We start from the raw sequence: 23,807 nt of genomic DNA, 5'->3' as shown, positions 1-23,807 counted from the left end.
AAGGGCAATCATTACAAAAAATATAGACCGATCTTAGGCTACTTTATTAGGAAAGAAGCATTTTATTTTGGAGAGGCGGAGAGAGAGTAGAGGTTGAGCAATTTTTTCCATTTTTTCAGCCGCTCTTATCTGCAAAAGTTTTTTTTGCGCGACATATGTACACGATTATTCATAGCCTGTTATCACGGCCCACGCATCATAAAAGTCATCGACCTTGGTACCTGTAGCAAAAGTTGTTGTATTATAGTTTAGTATATGGAGTTAAACCTCCATGGATTATTAATTTAAAACTGGTTCCAGAATCATTCAAAATGTGCTCTTAACTTCCCACAAGTTATAATTAGGCGAGCCACTGCTACTTAATAGCGAGGCTCCCACGTGCGCGAAGCGCGCGTAGGACAGAGCCCCATGCTCATGGATTATGGTCAACCTCTTTTCGTTTGGTTGTCACGTGATTGACTGAGCGTACGTAGGTACGTACGCGTCTAAAGATTGTACGGGTTGGGTAGGGGAGACTGTCAAAAGGAAGGGACGGATGTCTTTGGCGTGTGTTGACAAGTCCACATCTTTTATATAGGGCATTCACAGTATGGTCAATTGACAGCTGTCAAAACAGGATAACCACTGACCAGTATCCCATGACCATATTGCGGGCTCATGTGTCAACTCGTGATTTATTTGGAAGCTGTCCGGTGACCACTTAATTGTTTTACTAGATCGCGAACAATGTTCAATCTCATACTTTTTAGCTAGTTTGGGAGCACAGGAAAACTGATAATGCACACATATTGGACATCAATGTTTTGACCAATTGACAGCTGTCAAAACAGCGTAACCGGTGACCTGTATCACTTGATCGTATCGCGGGCTCAGGTGTCGACCCATCAGGTCAAGTATTTTTTGAAGTTATCCGCTGACAAGTTACTAGTTTTTTAAAAAATTGTGTTTATGTGCCACACAATTAAAATTTTGATTTCAAACTGACCTCGGACGCGTAACCTGTGTACAGACGTCCCCCCTCCCTCAGGAAAAATTGGGAGAGGAGACGTCTTTGAATCACAGTCGTTAAACGTGTTCCGGTATACATTTACATAAATTATTTTGTTCTTTCGGTGACAGTTGAAAAGGCACATGTAGGTCGAAAAATAGCTCTGGCGACTGTACACAGGCTAGCCGAACATCTTCACGCAATGTCCCGACCAAAAATCCAGATATAAGATCTCTGATTACAGTCAAACTAGGTCAGGCGTGCCTTCCAAGATCCCATTAATGTATTTATTATTCGAAAGTTGAACCGTTGGTAGTTGTAGATTTCAGATTCATCTCTGTGTGCATTCTTGCATGCGTAATCAGCCGTGAATTCACACGCGATTCAGTTGCGAAATTTCTACTAGCTCAGTTTCCCTGAATTTGATGTAAATGTCTTCTAAAAGACATTCAATCCATCGATCAAAGATTTTCAATCTCACCAAATGCAGAGAAGTTCTCTTAAAATGCTCACTGCTCATTACGCATACAGGAATGCCGATTCAAATTTGACACCAGTTACGGGAACGACTAACGGATTCATTTTTTCAAATAATCAATTCATTAATATAATCTTTTTGGGGTAAGCTTGACCTACCTTGGCTGTTAACGTTGGATTTTGTATACCTTCTCTTTTATTTACAATACCGACCGGTACAGACAGACGCACCCGCAACCGAGTGCAGCAAACATCGGTGGTCTTAAATTCTCATGCCTTTTCGAGAGAGCCGAAATACAAATACCGGTAAACAAATATGAATGCCCACAAAGGTTGAGCTTTCCTCCGGGGAATCTAGACACCAATCACAACACCGGAACTTATTTGCGTCATGGCATTAACATTACAACCAATCAGAGGCTGTCCCCGACATTCCGGGGAAACGGGAACACGATTATCGTCGGCGATTCACAGACGTCTCCTCTCCCGATTTTTCCTGAGGGAGGGGGGACGTCTGTACACAGGCTACCTTCCACCTGGGTCACTGAAGCAATAGGATTAGTTTCTAATGAATGCAAGCTCTTTAATGAACATAAAGTAAATCAATAAATCAATTTAAAAAGGAGTGCCTAGGGTGGTGTCGATACATTTGTTGACCTTTGTTGTTTGGTTCGCCAAACGCAGTTTCAGTTCTCCATTTCAGCTGCCATTTGAACTCTAACAACTTCCAGCCCCTCAGTAACGGGTTTTTATCGAATGAAACAAACTTTCAGATGCGCTTTATCGAAAATTCTTGATTTGAGATTCTGTACGTGTACTTTTAAGACCTTTTAACATTTCACTTTTCTTCGGTACATTTATAGTCTGCACTTGACCTTCTTCACGGCGATTTTCTCTTATTCCATTTATACGTTAAAATTAAAAAAAAGATATTCATAGAAGACTTAAATACTCATTAGATACTTCTTTATAGAACACTATCTATTCATCTTCATCAAAAAAAAATAAAAATGCATATTTGGTCCCATCAAATATAATTCATGGAGTTTGTGTTACCCCCTGTGGCGTGACTGTTTTAACATTTTATGCAAAAACATCGAAAGTGAACTTCGCATTTACCTCTCTCGACGGTTTGCTTTTTAATTGCCCAACCTGGATTTTTCATATGTTGTACCACAATAGTAGGGCTTTACTGAGATATAATACTTCTTCTAAAATTCTCTGTACCAAACGGTGATATCTTCCTTCAAAGTTTCGCAAAATTTCATTGTTTATGAAAGTGCTGAAGATAGGAATCTTAGGGCGATTTTTAACTGAGTGAAAAATGCATTTTCTTGCAATATTTTTACCAAATAGTATTGATAGATAGATAGATAGATAGATAGATAGATAGATAGATAGATAGTTTATTAATAACCGATTAGCAACTAAAAGTTGAATTATACGATTATTTACAAAAAACTGAATATTGATAATTACATTAAAAAGACTACAAGTGATTTAAAACAGCATATAAGGACACTATATATATGTTCTAAAAAATATATATATATAGATATAGAAGAGGTTTAAAAAATCTACTAAAACCGTTCAAGCCTTAAGAGCGTTAAAGGTAATAAAACTACTACGAAACCTGTTCGTCTTAAAAGCTGGCTTAAACTTCCGCATATTTCTTAGGTTAAGGGTACATGTGATGCGAGCAGGAAGAAGTTCATGGAGCTTGTTCTGTTCGTTCTGTAAAACATTCTTAAATAGTTTATCAACTAGTTCTTGGCGGCGGTCTGAAAGTTTAGTTAGGCCTGATTCAACCAAGGCCTCATTATATGAGCAAAGAGGAAAAATGACGCGCATAGCCCGCTTTTGTACTCCTTCAAGTTCGTTGGAGAGGTACACGGGGAGGCCGTCATGAAAGACAGGACACGCGTACTCTGTGATCGGACGAATACAAGTGCAGAAAAACTGGACTAACTAAACTATTGCAACTAGAATGCCTTACTTACCTGCCAAAGATGAACTTGTTTGCTTGGACCGCCTTTCTTCCTGAGGGCTTTGAAAATGGTATAATTCAAAAGGTTTCATAACGAGCAGCACTATTTTAGCAACCAAAAAAACCCCTCAGTATCCAGCTGAGATAGCTGAGTAAAAGTCAGCTATCTCAGCTGGCTACCCAGTAGCTTGCAAAATTCCCTGTTCCATTAATCTCTGATCGTATTTCGCATTTAATATAATAAAGGCGTCAATTCTCACGCAATCATGTCATCATCCTAGGGCGAGAAATATAATTAATTAAAAGCGCGGTATCTACTGGAACAAAATGTACGGCTTTGGTTTTGGAAAAAAAATTCAGTGCCGTCTAAAAAGAAACATATTAAAAGTCTGCGGTCGACCTCGTTGCAAATACACAGGAAAAAACGATGAAATATCTATAGTTCAATATTACTCGATTTCGTTAGTGCTCCCCCTCCCCGATGTTGTGTGGTACATTTACATCGATTTAGTACGACGAAAAGATAGGATATCTTTCTGTCTACGGATGGAAATGCTAAAACGTGATATATATCCTAAAAGCGCTCAGGCATAATATTATATCAAAGGACTTCTACCTGGATAAACCGGAAAGGATATAGAGCAATTACCTAATTTTTTTTTTCTCGGCTACGGGTCAAAATATTGAACGTGTTATATATCCTAGAAGCGCTCAGGCATAATCACGTCATGTCAGGACTTCTGCCTGGATGAACCAGAAAGGATATAGAACAACTGCTTAATTTTTTTTCGGCTACGGGTCGAAATACTGAACGTGTTATATATCCTAGAAGCGCTCAGGCATAATAACATCATACCAGGTCTTCTGCCTGGAAGAACCCGAAAGGATAAAGAACAACTGCCTAATTTTTTATCCTAGAAGTGCTCAGGCATAATTATATACCAGGATATCTGCGATTGAGTTTGCGGTGCGCAAGATGGGATAAATGTAAATATAGACATTTACCCGACTTGGAAGCAAATATTTCCTCCAGCCGACCGAGTCACTGGTTATGCAGGAGAGTGTCTGCGTTGTTTGGTTTTTACGAAAGTTTAATCAAAGAAAGCTTAAGCGAAAATAGGGAGATCGCAATTGTTATACAAACTACAGATTAGAGCTGACCTGAAAGACACGTTGAATTGTGCCGCCATCCTGGAGTATATAATCTGGCCCCATATAGGGAGACAATTTCATCTTCCATCCAAATGTACTATTTTGTTTGCTAGAATCCTCAGACAAATAATAGGGTGGAGAAATAGAATGGCTTGAGAAACTAAGTACCTTGAGTCTCCTTACCGATCACAACATGTTTTGGAAGTAATGAGAAACGCGCCAAACGAGTCTGGAGCGAACACGGTCGCGACCTGGATTTATACAATTACCATTGCAGGAGCCATTCACCTTTCGTTGCAAAGATATAGTGAATGGTTTGTAAGCGCATCCTCGACTCTCGAAACATTCGTCTTGCCCCGCTATAGAGTTCCGTTTCCCGCGAACCGTAGGTAGATTTCCCGCTGAACAAAATTTTTGATAATTTATGCAAAATTGAACCTCGGGAACGTCGAAAGTGCATTTATCGACTCAAAAATAAACAGACTTCCTCCACAGGGGTTTGAAAACGATTTTAATTAAAGTACTTTACAAGCGCTGCGGTAGTTGACCGCAAAAGTGTTACGATGATAGATACTCAACTGGATGACTACGTCACTACATAGGGACCAGACGCTACGCATTTTTTAACTTCCGGGACGCTCAGGCTTGTGAGGTGGACCGGCGACTATATGGCGTGGGGCAGCATTTCACTTTTTGGCGATTTTCTCGAAAATGAAAATTCTTTGGAAACTATGATTGTGATTTTCGAAAATGTTTCACCAAAGGGTTCTTTCTGACTGAAAATGAAGTATTTCGAAATTTCAGTTTTGACAGCGAATTCTCAATTTTTACAGACAGCCGCTCTTAAGATCCGACGACGGAGATGACAACGAGAACGTCAAAAAAGGCAATAGGTTTAATAACCAAAATTTTGCAATTTTTTCAACCAATTTTGCACGCGCATCACGCTTTTTGTACATTTCTTTGTCGTCACTGCACGACTACGACGTGAAAATGCCTATTTTCACTTTTTACAGCGATAGTACACAAGCGACGAAATTCCTCTCTCTTTCTGAACTTGGATATGGTTCTTAGGAATTCAACTTTTAGGAGGGTTCACCTACATTTGACAAAGTTAGTGACTTGGAGTAATCGCAATGAAGATTGAAAGAACGCGAATTCACTTTTCAGCGACGCTTTCGCTGCCGTCGTCTTCCTCAGATCTTAAGGCCCCTAATGTCTTCAAGTGCACGGGGCAATTCGATGGTGGTCACTTAAGAGCGGATGTCTGTAAATATCGACCAGAGGTGGGAAAAATAAAATTTTTGAAAAATCCCAAAAAACATTATGTAGACTCCCCCTGGTATTCTAGTAATGAAAATATTAATTTTAGTTTCATTGGATAAATATTTTAGCGATGCGGCGAATGTCAAGTTCGGGCGATTGACGGCCTCCGCCAGACCGCTTTTTCGGGCCTCTAGACCGGGCAACGAAAAGACCTTGCTTTCAATCGAATTCAATTATCATCCAACCCAAAAAGCTTCTTATCTTATTAAAAGGGTTTTAATACACATATTGAGTGGTCATGTTCTTGAATTGATTGCAACTGGAATAGTTTATGGATTTTTAAATATTTTCAAAATTTTAAGGCTTTTACGAGAGCAAAATATTGTCAAATTTCAAAGACCTAAAATCACATCCGATACATGATTTCAAACAGAAAAAGATATTCTACATTAAAAAGCAATCTCTAAGCTTTCAAAATATGCTTTCAAAACTCTGGGCAACATATGAAATGAATTTTTGGGAACGCAAAGAGTTAAGAGGTTCGGCGCGACACAAATCAATCCTCCAACAAATGTTTCAGCCAAAATACGTTTAACTTAGGCAATCTCAAGTCCCACAGTAATACATAGATGCTTCATATACATTAGGTGGAAAGTTTCATGCCCTTTTCTCAGCCGTAAAGAACTAGTACGCTGGCCTTCAGGTGCAGTATTTGAACATTAGCGAAGCCAGTTCAAATACTGCACCTGAGGGCCAGAGTAATAGTTCTTTACCAGGCGCGGATCCACACCGGTTTCCACCGTTTTACGGAAATCGGTCAGATTTTTCCTAAATAGATATATTTTTAATAAATAAAAAACTTTCCAAGTTGCAAGGCTTTATCCAAGGTAAATGGAACTGGCCAATATCCTATCTAAGTGACTCGGAACCCCGAGAAAGGAGACTTTAGGGAGTTAAAATCTAAAACATTTACCGGGGGAGCATGCCCCTGGACCCCCAAGAAGCTTGCGTTTTCGGCGCTCGTTGAGGAAATCGGTCAGCATTTATCCTAGATCCGCGCCTGTTTACGGCTGACAAAAGGGCATGAAACTTTCCACCTAATGTATATGAAGCATCTATGTATTACTGTGGGACTTGAGATTGCCTAAATTAAACGTATTTTGGCTGAAACATTTGTTGGAGGATTGATTTGTGTCGCGCCGAACCTCTTAACTCTCAAGTCAGAAAGGTCAAATTACACTCAAGTGCTCCGTGAATTTTGCGTTCCCAAAAATTCATTTCATATGTTGTCCAGAGTTTTGAAAGCATATTTTGAAAGCTTAGAGATTACTTTTTAATGTGGAATATCTTTTTCTGTTTGAAATCATGTATCGGATGTGATTTTAGGCCTTTGAAATTTGACAATATTTTGCTCTCGTAAAAGCCTTAAAATTTTGTAAATATTTAAAAATCCATAAAATATTCCAATTAAAATCAATTCAAGAACAAGACCTCTCAATATGTGTATTAAAACCCTTTTAATACGATTAGAAGCTTTTTAGGTTGGATGATATTTGAATTCGGTTGAAATCGTTGTCTTTTCGTAACCCGGTCTAGGGGCCCGAAAAAGCGGTCTGGCGGAGGCCGTCAATCGCCCGAACTTGACATTCGCCGTATTGCCAAAATACTTATCGAATGAAACTAAAATTTATATCTTCATTAGAAGAATACCTAGGGTAGTCTACATAATGTTTTTGGGATTTTTCAAAAATTTTATTTTTCTCACCTCTGGTCGATATATACAGACATCCGCTCTTAAGTAGTCGGGTAAGCTTCATTCACTTCGCAGACATTTCCTTGTTTGTGATTGGTTTATGGGTTTATTTGAATTAATTCATTTGCATCCAATATCTTCCTAAAGAGTATTTTTATAAAACTGTGAAAGGTTTGAACCCATGAGTCATTTCAAAAGTAGGTTGAGTTTGATGGTCCTGGTGAACGTAGTCCAACGCTCAAACCAACGTCAACTCTGGCCCTGTTACGACAGCGACTATACCGTACATCAGAGACACCTCTGACACCATCGCACGTATACTACAACCTTGCAATATACGTGTTGCACACAAACCGATAACCACTTTACGACGGCTACTTACTAATGTCAGGGACAAAGACAGAGAAGTATACACGCTTTCAATAAGTCTGGGCGCCACCTTGAATTTTCAACAAATGACGTCATTCGCGGAAAGATCATACACGTGGGCAAAATGGCTACCAAAGATGAAAGCTCTGTTGACATTGATTTTGCAGTATGTTCATGTCAAAAAAAAAAGAATGTTTTTACTTTATATCAAGAGGAATATTTTCTTTATGTCTTTATGGGTATGTTATCGTAACTTTAAAGCTTTCGTGCACAGATATTCCATGCTCGGTGATATCGAGGGTAAACGAGAGCTGATTTAAATGCCAAAAACAAAAATGCGAATTAAAGTTTTGGGTTAATCGTCGTGTCTTACGTCAACAGACACGAGCTGAACTTCTTCCAGGTAATCTCTTTTATCGACCAATGGTTTTGATACTTCTTAATTTTTTATGCGGGCCTTTATTAAAAGAGCTGAAAACGATTACCGCTCGTGGGATACTTAGATTACCTATCAGGTATTAATAAAAGCTAATTGAAAGGATTTTTCAGGTACTTGCTATTCTGATCCTTTCAAAATCTACGATAATGCTATCTCGATAAAAAGTTTATGCTTTTCATCACCATTTTTTATGTTATTATGTATAGGTTTTAGGGTAGGAAAGAAGTTGGATAAAATACCTTTATAGTCCAGTCGACCCTTGCACAGAATAATTTTTCACTCTGGGGAAGCGTAGCTCAGTAATCCAGAAAGCTATCAGCTCGACTGCTGGTTAGAGATGTAGCCACTAATGAGAGTTGGAGCAGGGATGAATTCTTCCAAAACACTTTTCTTACATTTACATTGTTGAACAAGCAACGAAAAAATCCGGGGTAGAAGCAAAAAGCTATCTGAAAGCTAATAATATCAAAAATAAACCCTAGGAAAGGGATACAAATTTTTATTTGAAAATGACTGTCGCGACGATTATTATAGGCTTATATGGACAATAAATTTATGAAGAGGGAAATACTTTAAATCACTGAGGAAGAATAAAAGGCCTCACAATGTTAACAGTTGTAATGAATGCTCTTGTGCAGCAGGAGAAAATAGTTACTGTAATCACATGTTTTTATTATGTGTTTGAATTCACTGAATTCCCAAGAGCTGGAATGTGTACAACTCCCAACAGTAGCACAAACCAAGGACCTTGGTTACGAACTCTAATTCATGCAATGTATATAAGGCATATAATGTTATCAATCCTTATTACAGGGAGAAATGCTCATGGAGAAATGAGGGCTTTAAGGTGTCCCTTGTAGACACCTTGTATCCAGCCAGGTAACATACTGTCCAAAAGAAAGAGAGGGCAAATTAGTTCTTTCATTCACTTAAGCCAATGAACAGTCCTGCAATAGTTTCAACTAATAAACTGGACACAATGTTCCACGGGTAGTGAGTTAAACATCTCTCTCTAACCGAGGTAAACTTTAGTGTTGACCACTATTCCAATTTGCCAAGACCTATAGCTCTTGATGGCTCCTTTCCTGAACTCCCGATTGACATTGACACACCAGCTTGAGTGGGATTGCAAATGCTCCTTTTTTCAGGAGGACCAATTTAAAAGTTGTTTAAAAATTCCTATATCCATTCTTAATTGAGAATCAAAAGGTCCTGAGCAAAAATACGATGTGGTTTCAAAGTAAAAGGTTCAAGTTAACTAGCTGTAAATTGCACTTGTTTGCGAATGGAAACTTAAAATCTCTCACTGCAAACGAGGTTTGTTCAAAATACTCTCGTGTCACAGAATGATGTTTCTAATAATATTGAATGGCAAGTTGTTGGTCTTAAGCAGCAACTAAATATGCTGACTACATGAAAAATATTGGTTTAGCATGTATATTTATATGAACATATGCATCCATATTTAGGTCTTAGAGCGTGGTGTTGTGATATCAAGCACAATTCCATGATTGGCTGCTTTACCAAACAGAAGGATGATAGATAATAAATATTAAGTAATGGTTTATAAGAAATAAAACGCCCTTTTACATTATAAAACTTGACACCTGAGAAGGCGTGTTCTGATCCAAGGTTTTATTGTCACACAGGCCTGAGCTCAAAAGGGACCACCTTTTTTGGGGTTATTTGGGTTGGTCAGGATTAAAGTGGTGCTGTCTTCAATATTCTTAAAAAAAGACTGGTTACATTTCACTTAATATTAGCAGTTTTGTACCTTCTACCTTTAGTACTAAAATTTCAGATTCTAGTTCAGAAATTTCAGCGTCAGACTAGTGTAAGCTGTGTCGCTTAGCATCATTTGGCTCAACACACACCTCACTCCTGTTTTTTTTTTTTAGCGTATTTGGTTTCCCTCGGATCAAATTCCTTATTTTGGATCTTAGGAATAAGGTTCGAGGGGAGAATGCACGTTTTCAAAAGCTACCGACCACTATTAAAAGACAATACAATACAATACTCTCGAAGTCAGCAATTGAAAAGAACAGACGATTGTATGTTTCCGCACCTAGCAAAAAAGTAAGATTTGAGAGATGAATATAGCAGTACGAATTAGAACCCACACACAAAAAGAGTAAGTTACACACCTTTAATGTCGAGTACTCCTCCCTTTTAATTCGCTGCAGCCGTGCTTGCTTTTAATACATATATGCTGATCGCTTGGTATCTTACGTCACATTTCTTAGTGTTGCGTTTGTTATCGAACATATCGCCGTATGACTTGCAAAGACGAACCGCTCAACTACGATTATTTCAGCCTGCGAAAAGGATTCGCTGGTATTTGTTAATGTTAATATAGGAAAATAATGGAATAAAGCGATTCATAATGGTCTGACTTCGCCTCTCACCCTGACATGGTACTCTCACGCGAGTCAAAACCCAAGGACGGCGGCTGAAGCCTTTCCGCGAATGACGTCATAAATAAAAATTTCAAGATGGCGCCCAGACTTATTAAAAGCGTGTATACAAGATCAATGCTGCGACTGCCAGGCTACTTACATTGGTGAAACCGATAGAAACCTTGGTACACGACTGAGCGAAAACAAATGAGCGAAGAGAAATGGTGACGTCAACAATCACATTACAGACGAAACATCAAATCGACTGGGACTCTGCGACATGTATTACGTATTCTACAAACAACTGTCAACGACTTACTTTAGAAAGTTGGTTTACTATTTTAAAACAAACGCCACTGAATCGTAGTCCACAGTTACCGGCACCGTAAAAGCGACCTATTGACAAAATCAAGCAAAACTTACTACGAGAGAAGAACTGGACAACTGACAATTTGACTGACAATAGACGGATCGAAGCGCACCAATTACATTACGAGTTTGCATAGCCAACAAAATTACGGCGTAACTGACAGACGACCAATAACATCGCGACGTAATTGACCAGTCAGGTCAATAACCAGAGTATGATACCATCAACTGGCGTGATACAGCTCATTTTGACTCTGAAGATGACTACCGCTATGCCTAGATAAAAGTATCTAAATATTTTTTAAGATATTTAGAAGATTTTGGGATATTTAGAAAATCTCATGATATTTAGGAAAAAATTGTGATATTTAGAATTTTGTTACGAAAAAGTACTATTGAAATCATGTTTTTTCTAGGAAGCTACTTCAATGTCAATTAGGGTATGGGCATTTCAGTGACAAAAATTCAAACAAATCTCCACATATGGGCCTGTTGTAAACAGATTCAGCTATATTCTTCATTTATATAATATATGCAATGTGGTTAATGTTCAAGAAAATGGCTGATGACAAACCCTTTAAGCCACGCGCTAACTATACATTAGTGTCCCTTTTAGACCCTATTAGACCTCCAGCACCTAATGGTCTTTCACCATCTCTGCCTGTATTAAAGTGCAATGCCCTAGTTTTCTTGTAGGCCGAGAGGTGCTGTAAACAAGGCTGACTTTATGTGGAATTGCTTAGAGTTTTGTAGTACGCTGTACAAGGATATAATTTCCTGAAATTTTCTGAAATTTCTGTTGCCATTTTAGATGAGCGGCTTTTTTTGTTTGTTTTTTTTTTTTACTGTAATATATATGAAATGAAGCCAGATATTTTTAAGATATTTAGAAATTTTTCTAGATATTTAGAAAAAAGATGAGGAATTTTCGGAAACATATTTAAGCCATTTTTCGTGAATTTGTATCTGCGCCTAACTACCTCACAGGTTGTCGAAACGTCAGTCACTGTCAACAACAACAGTGGTAATCAAGACTACGTTCACCCGGACGATCAAACTCAACGTACTTTTGACTATTTTAATTTTAAGGTCTCATTTTATAAAGACATAGTGCAATCATTCTTAATCTTGAATATAACTTTACTTTATTCCTAATGCAACAAAGGCTTCGTACTCTCTTATAAGAATGATGCTATATTAGAATTTGAAAAACCAACTATTCTAATTGAAATTCTTACCACAATGTCGAAAATGATTTTTCTTGCACATCAATCATTCAAGAGCTTCATTTCTTTTCCAATTTAAAAAGTTTAATAACGTTTATAACAGAGTGCGACAACTTGTTTTATAACAAAATGCGATGGCCTGTTATTACAGGTTGCACAAGCTAAATTCATTACCAAGCCTGACAGTTTTATTGCAAAGTGCGAGAGAATAGCATCTCCTCGAAATATTTTGTATTAAAAACCCTTTTAGATATCTCAAAGAGGATGTTTCCTTTTGTTTCATATACCCCGTCATTTGAAATTCCTGATTTCGGAGCCTTAATGTATAGCCATTATAGGGAGTAGCCTCTCAGGGTTGGGAAGGGTATGGCAAAGAGTACGGCCTTATTTTTTCGCGGAAGGACGGAGACATCCCCAGTAATCTGCTTGAGGGCTTGCGTTTCAAAACAGAAAACCGTCAGAATAGATGGACATCAAAACCAGTTAAACTGGTTTTGACGTCCTTTGGTAGTTTTGCAATTTTGCCATCAGCTAATCCGTGCACCCTTGGTTATAAAACCAGCAAAAAATAAAAACATGCAAAGAAATTAAATACGGCACCACTTTGTTCAAAACAAAAGAGTGCATCTCCCTCGACCTGCTAAAATCAGCTGCAGTGCACACAACTCGGGGACAGAGGTGTATATGCTAAACACGTTAAGTAAGCGAAATGGCTGCAAAGTGGAAAAATACCTCTAAATGTAAGTGATGTCCTTGACTGATAATAATTTGTAACGAACAACGAAACATGTCACAAAGAAATTGACTACAATTCCTCCTAATGGATCCAGTCCAGTGGTCCGTGCCAGCAAAATAGCTATTTATGCAGGTCTTTGATCCTACACTGTCAGTAAAACCATTTCTTTTTCCAAAGCACTTTCGTCTGCTCTTCGTTTAAAGCTTGTCAGGTCTTCATTGCATCACCGCAAAAGGCTTTGAACTTGTCTAACATTGACATCTTGTTTTCCACATTTGTTTTTACATTATTTAAAGCTCGGTCACCGCTAAGCTCGGTGGATTATCGGACGTTCGGTTCTGTCTACAACTGCAACGACCACAAGTAAAGATCAAACTTATCTTTTTTAAAATGGTTTTGTACTCTCGTCTGAAGCGCCTGTTGGTAGCGCCATATATAAAGGGGTTGATTGTACTACTTAGGTAGGCCAGAAACCCGTATGTAAGATATATTTGTCGTGGCAAAGTGGGCTCTCCACGTGCTGCGTCGATGTAATCCATAATACAGATAGGAAGCCAACATAAGGAGAAACTGGCCATGACCAAAGCTAACGTCTTTGTCACTTTGGCTTCTTCGACGTTTGCTCTGAGCTGTTCAGGGTTATTTTCTTGCGTGAAAACACGATTTGATCTTGACACTGTGTAGAACACTTTGGCGTAGCAGAAAGTGATGAGTGTAAAGGGCGTAGCGACAAACACACATTCGATGAAGACGGTATAAGCAATGTTAGTTTGGAATGGGTACATGCACATTGCTTTTCCTGGTTGGAAAGTGTATCCGCCTGTCTGAAAAATTAGCGGAGGCACTGAACCAATGAGAGCCATACACCATACTGCCGCAGTGTACATCAAAATTCTTTGTTTTCTGAATAAAACAATGTACCTCGTTGGTTTCACTACGCAAAAATATCGGCTGATTGCAATAATCCCCATAGTATTTAGAGAAGACATTCCAAACGTAAAAATTGCAAAACCCTGCAGTTGACAAACAGTAGTCCCGAATACCCATCGACTTTGAACGACAGTAGCAACTGACAGAGGCATACAGCTGACAGATATTAGTAGATCACTGACGGCTAGCGCTACAATAAACATATTGGAAACCGAACGAAGTCTCTGGTTTCTATACACGGCGTAGCAAACAGAAATGTTTCCGGAGATGGCCATTATATTGACGATAGCAAGGAAAATTGCTTCAATCCAGACTAGATGCTTTGCTCTTTTCAGGAGCTCGCTGGAATTTAGATGATCCATAACACGGGGCTGATTCAAACGAATTCTTTGAAAGTATTCAGCGAAATCTTGGGAAGATCTTTGTAATAATTTGAACTCTACTGTTTTCAATGTTTAAGGGAAGTAGCCTTCTATACTGCATCAGGTGTTCGTGTCATTAATGAAAAATGTCAAATCATTAGTTATTTATATCAACACCAAGTTTGAAGTTAATTTGAATTCACTGTTTACAGCTAGCCAAGCTTAAACAGCTGCCCCAAAAAGAAGAGATATCCTAGTAGCCAAGAGTGTCTGCCTCTCCGTCATTTAGGGGTAAACTAGGGCGCTTAAGATCCGACGACGGCGACGGCAACAAGAACGTCAAAAAAAGCAATAGGTTTAATAACCAAAACGACAATTTTGCACGCGCATCACGCTTTTTTGTACATTTCTTTGCCATCACTGCACGACTACGACTTGAAAATGCCTATTTTCACTTTTTACAGCGTAAGTACACAATTAAGCGACGACGAAATTTCCTCTCTCTTTTTGAACTTGGATATGGTTCTTAGGAATTCAACTTTTAGGAGGGTTCACCCTTGATAAAGTTAGTTACTTGGAGTAATCGCGATGAAGATTGAAAGAACGCGAATTCACTTTTTCAGCGAAGTTTTCGCTGCCGTCGCCGTCCTCAGATCTTAAGGTCCCTAACGTTTTCCAATGCACGGGGCAATTCGATATTGGTCACTTAAGTAGTCGGGTAAGCTTCATTCATTTCGCAGACATTTCCTTGTCATTTCATCATTTTGACTCTGAAGATGACTACCGCTATGCCTAGATACTGAAACCATGTTTTTTCTAGGAAGCTACTTCAATACTAATTAGGGCATGGGCATTTCAGTGACAGAAATTCAATTAAACCTCCACATATGGGCCTGTTGTAAACAGATTCAGCTATATTCTCCATTTATATAATATATGCAATGTGGTTAATGTTCAAGAAAATGGCTGATGACGAACCCTTTAAGCCACGCGCTAACTATACATTAGTGTCCCTTTTAGACCCTATTAGACCTCCAGCACCTAATGGTCTTTCACCATCTCTGCCTGTATTAAAGTGCAACGCCCTAGTTTTCTTGTAGGCCGAGGGGTACTGTAAACAAGGCTGACTTTATGTGGAATTGCTTAGAGTTTTGTAGTACGCTGTACAAGGATATAATTTCCTGAAATTTTCTGAAATTTCTGTTGCCATTTTAGATGAGCGGCTTTTTTTGTTTGTTTTTTTTTTTTTACTGTAATATATATGAAATGAAGCCAGATATTTTTAAGATATTTAGAAATTTTTCTAGATATTTAGAAAAAAGATGAGGAATTTTCGGAAACATATTTAAGCCATTTTTCGTGAATTTGTATCTGGGCCTAACTACCTCACAGGTTGTCGAAACGTCAGTCACTGTCAACAACAACAGTGGTAATCAAGACTACGTTCACCCGGACGATCAAACTCAACGTACTTTTGACTATTTTAATTTTAAGGTCTCATTTTATAAAGACATAGTGCAATCATTCTTAATCTTGAATATAACTTTACTTTATTCCTAATGCAACAAAGGCTTCGTACTCTCTTATAAGAATGATGCTATATTAGAATTTGAAAAACCAACTATTCTAATTGAAATTCTTACCACAATGTCGAAAATGATTTTTCTTGCACATCAATCATTCAAGAGCTTCATTTCTTTTCCAATTTAAAAAGTTTAATAACGTTTATAACAGAGTGCGACAACTTGTTTTATAACAAAATGCGATGGCCTGTTATTACAGGTTGCACAAGCTAAATTCATTACCAAGCCTGACAGTTTTATTGCAAAGTGCGAGAGAATAGCATCTCCTCGAAATATTTTGTATTAAAAACCCTTTTAGATATCTCAAAGAGGATGTTTCCTTTTGTTTCATATACCCCGTCATTTGAAATTCCTGATTTCGGAGCCTTAATGTATAGCCATTATAGGGAGTAGCCTCTCAGGGTTGGGAAGGGTATGGCAAAGAGTACGGCCTTATTTTTTCGCGGAAGGACGGAGACATCCCCAGTAATCTGCTTGAGGGCTTGCGTTTCAAAACAGAAAACCGTCAGAATAGATGGACATCAAAACCAGTTAAACTGGTTTTGACGTCCTTTGGTAGTTTTGCAATTTTGCCATCAGCTAATCCGTGCACCCTTGGTTATAAAACCAGCAAAAAATAAAAACATGCAAAGAAATTAAATACGGCACCACTTTGTTCAAAACAAAAGAGTGCATCTCCCTCGACCTGCTAAAATCAGCTGCAGTGCACACAACTCGGGGACAGAGGTGTATATGCTAAACACGTTAAGTAAGCGAAATGGCTGCAAAGTGGAAAAATACCTCTAAATGTAAGTGATGTCCTTGACTGATAATAATTTGTAACGAACAACGAAACATGTCACAAAGAAATTGACTACAATTCCTCCTAATGGATCCAGTCCAGTGGTCCGTGCCAGCAAAATAGCTATTTATGCAGGTCTTTGATCCTACACTGTCAGTAAAACCATTTCTTTTTCCAAAGCACTTTCGTCTGCTCTTCGTTTAAAGCTTGTCAGGTCTTCATTGCATCACCGCAAAAGGCTTTGAACTTGTCTAACATTGACATCTTGTTTTCCACATTTGTTTTTACATTATTTAAAGCTCGGTCACCGCTAAGCTCGGTGGATTATCGGACGTTCGGTTCTGTCTACAACTGCAACGACCACAAGTAAAGATCAAACTTATCTTTTTTAAAATGGTTTTGTACTCTCGTCTGAAGCGCCTGTTGGTAGCGCCATATATAAAGGGGTTGATTGTACTACTTAGGTAGGCCAGAAACCCGTATGTAAGATATATTTGTCGTGGCAAAGTGGGCTCTCCACGTGCTGCGTCGATGTAATCCATAATACAGATAGGAAGCCAACATAAGGAGAAACTGGCCATGACCAAAGCTAACGTCTTTGTCACTTTGGCTTCTTCGACGTTTGCTCTGAGCTGTTCAGGGTTATTTTCTTGCGTGAAAACACGATTTGATCTTGACACTGTGTAGAACACTTTGGCGTAGCAGAAAGTGATGAGTGTAAAGGGCGTAGCAACAAACACACATTCGATGAAGACGGTATAAGCAATGTTAGTTTGGAATGGGTACATGCACATTGCTTTTCCTGGTTGGAAAGTGTATCCGCCTGTCTGAAAAATTAGCGGTGGCACTGAACCAATGAGAGCCATACACCATACTGCCGCAGTGTACATCAAAATTCTTTGTTTTCTGAATAAAACAATGTACCTCGTTGGTTTCACTACGCAAAAATATCGGCTGATTGCAATAATCCCCATAGTATTTAGAGAAGACATTCCAAACGTAAAAATTGCAAAACCCTGCAGTTGACAAACAGTAGTCCCGAATACCCATCGACTTTGAACGACAGTAGCAACTGACAGAGGCATACAGCTGACAGATATTAGTAAATCACTGACAGCTAGCGCTACAATAAACATATTGGAAACCGAACGAAGTCTCTGGTTTCTATACACGGCGTAGCAAACAGAAATGTTTCCGGAGATGGCCATTATATTGACGATAGCAAGGAAAATTGCTTCAATCCAGACTAGATGCTTTGCTCTTTTCAGGAGCTCGCTGGAATTTAGATGATCCATAACACGGGGCTGATTCAAACGAATTCTTTGAAAGTATTCAGCGAAATCTTGCGAAGATCTTTGTAATAATTTGAACTCTTCTGTTTTCAATGTTTAAGGGAAGTAGCCTTCTATACTGCATCAGGTGTTCGTGTCATTAATGAAAAATGTCAAATCATTAGTTATTTATATCAACACCAAGTTTGAAGTTAATTTGAATTCACTGTTTACAGCTAGCCAAGCTTAAACAGCTGCCCCAAAAAGAAGAGATATCCTAGTAGCCAAGAGTGTCTGCCTCTCCGTCATTTAGGGGTAAACTAGGGCGCTTAAGATCCGACGACGGCGACGGCAACAAGAACGTCAAAAAAAGCAATAGGTTTAATAACCAAAACGACAATTTTGCACGCGCATCACGCTTTTTTGTACATTTCTTTGCCATCACTGCACGACTACGACTTGAAAATGCCTATTTTCACTTTTTACAGCGTAAGTACACAATTAAGCGACGACGAAATTTCCTCTCTCTTTTTGAACTTGGATATGGTTCTTAGGAATTCAACTTTTAGGAGGGTTCACCCTTGATAAAGTTAGTTACTTGGAGTAATCGCGATGAAGATTGAAAGAACGCGAATTCACTTTTTCAGCGAAGTTTTCGCTGCCGTCGCCGTCCTCAGATCTTAAGGTCCCTAACGTTTTCCAATGCACGGGGCAATTCGATATTGGTCACTTAAGTAGTCGGGTAAGCTTCATTCATTTCGCAGACATTTCCTTGTCATTTCATCATTTTGACTCTGAAGATGACTACCGCTATGCCTAGATACAAATATCCGGATATTTTAAAGATACTTAGAAGATTTTGGGATATTTGGAAAATCTCATGATATCTAGGAGAACATTGGGATATTTAGAATTTTGTTATGAAAAAAGTACTGAAACCATGTTTTTTCTAGGAAGCTACTTCAATACTAATTAGGGCATGGGCATTTCAGTGACAGAAATTCAATTAAACCTCCACATATGGGCCTGTTGTAATCAGATTCAGCAACATTCTCCATTTATATAATATGTGCAATGTGGTTAATGTTCAACAAAATGGCTGATGACGAACTCTTTAAGCCACGCCCAAACCAAACGGTAGTGTCCTTTTTAGACCACTTTAGACCTCCAGCACCTAATGCTGGGGACCGTCTTCAACGATCTCTGCCTCTATTAAAGTGCAGTGCCCTAGTCTTCTTGTAGGCTGAGGGACTGCTCTATTTATGTGAAATTGCTTAGAGTTTTGTAGTATGCTGTACAAGGATATAATTTCCTGGAATTTGCTGAAATTTCTGTCGCAATTTTAGATGAGCGGCTTTTTTTGGTGTTTTTACTGTAATATTTATGAAATGAAGCCAGATATTTTTGACACATTTAGAAGTTTTTCGAGATTTATAGAAAAACAATCGGGAATTTCCGGAAACATAGTTAGGCAATTTTCGTGATATTTGTATCTAGGCCTAACTACCGCACAGGTTGTCGAAGCGTCACCCACTGTCAACAAGAACAGTGCTATTCAGGACTATGTTCACCCGGACGATCAAACTCAACCTACTTTTGAGTATTCTCATAATAAGGTCCCATTTCATGAAGATATAGTGCAGTTATTTTTAGTCTTGAAAATAACTTTACTTTATTCCTAATGCAACAAAGCCTTCGTACTCTCATATAAGAATGATGCTAAATTAGAATTTGAAAAACCATCTATTCTAATTGAAATTCTTATCATAATGTCGAAAATGATTTTTCTTGTACATGCACATCAATCATCCGAGAATTTCGTTTCTTTTCCGACTGAAAAGTTTAATAGCCGGTCATTACAGGGTGCAAATCAAAATTCATTACCAAGCGTGACAGTTTTATTGCAAAGTGCGAGAGAATAGCATCTTTTCGAAATATTTTGTATTAAAGCCCTTTTAGATATCTCAAAGAAGATTTCCCTTTTGTTTCATATACCTCATCATGTGAAATGCCTGGCCTTTAATTAATATACACGGGAAGCTTGAAGAATGTACTGCTTTCGGTAGGAGCCTTAATGTAAAGCTATTATAGGGAGTACCCTCTCAGGGTTGGGGAGGGGAGGGCAAAAGAATGCGTCTCTAATTTTTTGCAGAAGGACGGAGACATCCCCAGTAATCTGCTTGAGGATCTGCGTTTCAAAACAGAAAACCGTCAGAATAGATGTATAGGAACCTGAAGGTCTGAGCAAAGGACTTCAAAACCAGTTTTAACTGCTTTTGATGTCATTTGGCAGTTTTGCAACTTTGCCATCAGCTAATCCGTACACCCTTAGTTATAAAACCCGCAAACAATAAAACCATGCAAAGAAAATAAATACGGCGCCACTTTGTGCAAAACAAAGGAGCTCATACCCCAACCTGCTAAAATCAGCTGCAGTGCAGACAACTGGGGGACAGAGGTAAATAATGCTTAACACCTTCAGTAGCGAAATGGCTGCAGAAATGAACAAATACCCCTAAGCTCCCCTACATGTAAGTGATGTCCTTGACTGATTTAAATTTGTAACGAACAATGAAACATGTCACAAAGAAATTGAATCAGTATAATTCCTCCTAGCGTATCCAGTCCACTGGTCTGTGCCAGCCAAATAGCTATTTATTTATGCCTGTTCCGTGATGCTACACTGTCAGTAAAATCATTTCTTTTTCCAAAGCACTTTCGTCTACTCTTCGTTTTAAACTTATAAGGTCTTCATTGTACCACCTCAAAAGGCCTTGTCTAACATTGACATCTTTTTTTCCACATTTGTTTTTACATAATTTAAAGCTCGGTCACCGCTAAATTTGGTGGATTATTGGACGTTCGATTCTGCCAAGATAACACGTTCAAAATTTGCCCCCTTTTATTTTGAACACATGACAGTTTCTACAATATCCAATCAGAAGACTGTAGCAAACAATATCTAACCAGAAGACTGTAGCAAATAGCTAATTATATAAAAATCACTTTTCTGTTTATAGATTATGATCTCAACATTTTTTGATGACGTCAACTCTAGGAAATTCTGACGTCACTTGCTCCTTGCTAGCTGAAAATAGACTATGACATCATCCTATCTTAATGTAATGCATGACGTCAGCCAGCTAAACATAAACTATGACATCATCCTATCTTAATGTAATGCATGACGTCATCAGTATTAATTTAAACTATGACATCATCCCATCTTAATGAGATACATGACGTCATCTGCGTTAATTTATACCACTCAAAAAGTAAATTAAATCCACAAAGAAAAGGAGTAACCAGTGCCTCCCCTACTACTTCTACAGCTAATTGAATATGAACAAAGAATGTCCGCATTGGGAATAACGATCTAAACAATCGTCGGCTAATTGAATATGCAATAGCGTATTGCAACATCCCCCTCTTTTAGAGATGATGACATCGGTGACTAGAAAACTCAGCAAAGGATTCTTGCACACGTGTGCTCTAAAGTTGGAACACATTCAAACCCTCGCATGCGCTAAAGTTGAGATGCTGATCCGAAAACTTGTCACACGTTCATTAACAAAAGAAAAGAAAACCAAAAATATTCTTGTCATGAAAAGCTATTACAGCTACAATTACTTATACGACACACAACAAGTACATTTCTCTTAAATTATTATAGTGTCTCTGGATTTGTTCAATTAGTCTCATAGGTGGTCTAATAGTTCGTCGTGGACGAGACAAGGCAGGAGTCTTTTCCGGCACACGCTGATTGGGCAATGGCTTTTTTGATGGCTGGTCAGCGACATCAGCTGCTGATGAGCTGGGATGTTTGACAAGTCCAGGTCCTGGTGACTTTGGTTCTGTTCCGGGAGTTGATGGGGCCTGGTTTAATTCTTCTGGTTGGATCTTAATCGCTGGACGAATATGGCGACGATTCCTGAAGTACCGACCACCGGATTCTGTCTGTACCTCATATCGCCTGGGCGAACTTTCATTTGGCTGCTGTACCACCGTGGCTTTCTGCCAGATTGGTTTCTTGGGATCTAACTGGAACCGGACACGCTGAAATTGTTGTAGATCTTAAGTTTCTTGGCTGTTCGATCATAGTCACACGTTGGGCTTGTGTCTGTGCTATTTGCGCCTCCCTGCTGATCCCTGCTGATCTCTAGATTGGGGTGCAGGTATTGATGGATAGGAAGGAGTGCTCTATATTTCCGCTGGGAAAGCATCTCTCCTGGGCTGAGCTGACCTGGTCTGATTGGGGTCGCATGATAAATCAGCGTAGCAAGATGTGGATCAGAGCCTGACTCTTCGGCCTTCTCCATTATGCCCTTTACAACTTTGACCATGGCCTCAATGAAACCATTCGACTGAGGATACCTTGGGCTAGAGTGTTGCACCTCGAATCTGTACTGCAGGGCAAATTGTTTGAATTCTTGGGACACGAACTGGGTTCCCTGATCTGTGTACACCGTTGCTGGTACTGCAGGGCAAATTGTTTGAATTCTTGGGACACGAACTAGGTTCCCTGATCTGTGTACACCGTTGCTGGTACCCCATATTCTGAAAATATTGTCTTGAGAAGACTTATCACGTGTTCCGCCGTCTGATTTGTCAGTTTCTTTACAACAGGGAACTTGCTGAAGTAGTCGGCAAGAGCAGGTAGTGGTGAGAACGATGCTGAAATATGTCAACTCCAAGTTTAAACCATGGCAAGCTAGGCACATCATGCGGTACTAGTGGTTCCTTCTGTTGAGCAGGCTTGTATTTCATGCATACGTCACATAATTTAACTGCATTTCTCACGTCATCCGAGATCCCGGGCCACAAAACTGTCTCTCGTGCTCTCAACAGAGTTTTCTCTTCTCCTAAGTGGCCCGCATGAAGATCCTTTACATACTCTGCTCTCAGTGAAGTTGGAATCACAAGTCGATGTGCTTTGAATATCAGGCCATCTTCAACTGTAAGTTCTTCACGGTAATTCCAATAATGTGTTTTTTTGAAGTTATCCGCTGACAAGTTGCTCCTTTTCAAATGATCGCAGGCTCAAGTTCAATTTTTTTTGAAATGAATATGAAATAAGTCATGTTCATGAGCCGCACTTTTTAAATTTGATTTCAAACTGATCTCGGACGCGAAAATTCAACCGGCTTATACATGCAGGGAAGGCAATCGCTTTTGACTTTTCTCACAATAGTCACACGCTGATCACGCTCTACGTCCAAATTTTGTGCTCTGATTGGTCAAAATTTGACAGGTGAGTTCATGCGGAGCATTTATGCAGCATCTGGAAACTTGCTCACTGATAGCTGAAGCTGACACGGTTTTGTCAGAGGCACCCAACGACAATTTTCGGAAAATTATCTGTTCGGAAGACGATTTGAGGTCTAGAATTTTCGGATCATTTTCTAAAAAATTTCTTGCTTGCCTGCCTCTCCTTGGATTTTCGAACTTCAAAAACATCGTATTATTGCCCATTTTTAACGGATTTTTACCCTAAAAAGGTCACCTAGAATTTTCGGGAGCCTTTTTTCTGGCTGAAATTTTCGTAAAGGTAGATTTTGATCCCTATAATTTTCGGATGACTATACTTTTAGCTAGGAAATCCGAACAGATGAAAAATTTTTAGGGGATAAAAACAAGCCTTTATCTACCGTTTAAATACTAAAGGACGTTCAACAATGCTATGTTTATGTGGTTTTGAACTATATTCTCGTTGGGTGCCCCT

The 23,807-nt window shown here is 38.9% G+C and overlaps 3 protein-coding genes across 3 annotated transcripts in view; all 3 read right to left on the bottom strand.

Moving 5' to 3' along the window:
- LOC140945339 (uncharacterized) overlaps positions 1-23,807 on the bottom strand; it is a 554,440-nt gene that overhangs the window by 500,161 nt on the left and 30,472 nt on the right. The window lies entirely within an intron of this gene.
- LOC140946610 (melatonin receptor type 1A-like) lies at positions 13,449-14,450 on the bottom strand. The gene has a single exon (XM_073395727.1). The coding sequence runs from the start codon at positions 14,448-14,450 to the stop codon at positions 13,449-13,451; it is 1,002 nt and encodes a 333-aa protein (XP_073251828.1).
- LOC140946609 (melatonin receptor type 1A-like) lies at positions 17,108-18,109 on the bottom strand. The gene has a single exon (XM_073395726.1). The coding sequence runs from the start codon at positions 18,107-18,109 to the stop codon at positions 17,108-17,110; it is 1,002 nt and encodes a 333-aa protein (XP_073251827.1).

The sequence above is a fragment of the Porites lutea genome, chromosome 8 (genome assembly GCF_958299795.1).
Source record: "Porites lutea chromosome 8, jaPorLute2.1, whole genome shotgun sequence".
NCBI classification, from domain to species: domain Eukaryota; kingdom Metazoa; phylum Cnidaria; class Anthozoa; order Scleractinia; family Poritidae; genus Porites; species Porites lutea.
This window is presented reverse-complemented; position numbering and strand designations above follow the sequence as displayed.

Coding starts and splice junctions, on each gene's coding strand:
- LOC140946610 (XM_073395727.1), bottom strand. CDS start 14,450: ATGGATCATCTAAATTCCAGCGAGCTCCTGAAAAGAGCAAAGCATCTA.
- LOC140946609 (XM_073395726.1), bottom strand. CDS start 18,109: ATGGATCATCTAAATTCCAGCGAGCTCCTGAAAAGAGCAAAGCATCTA.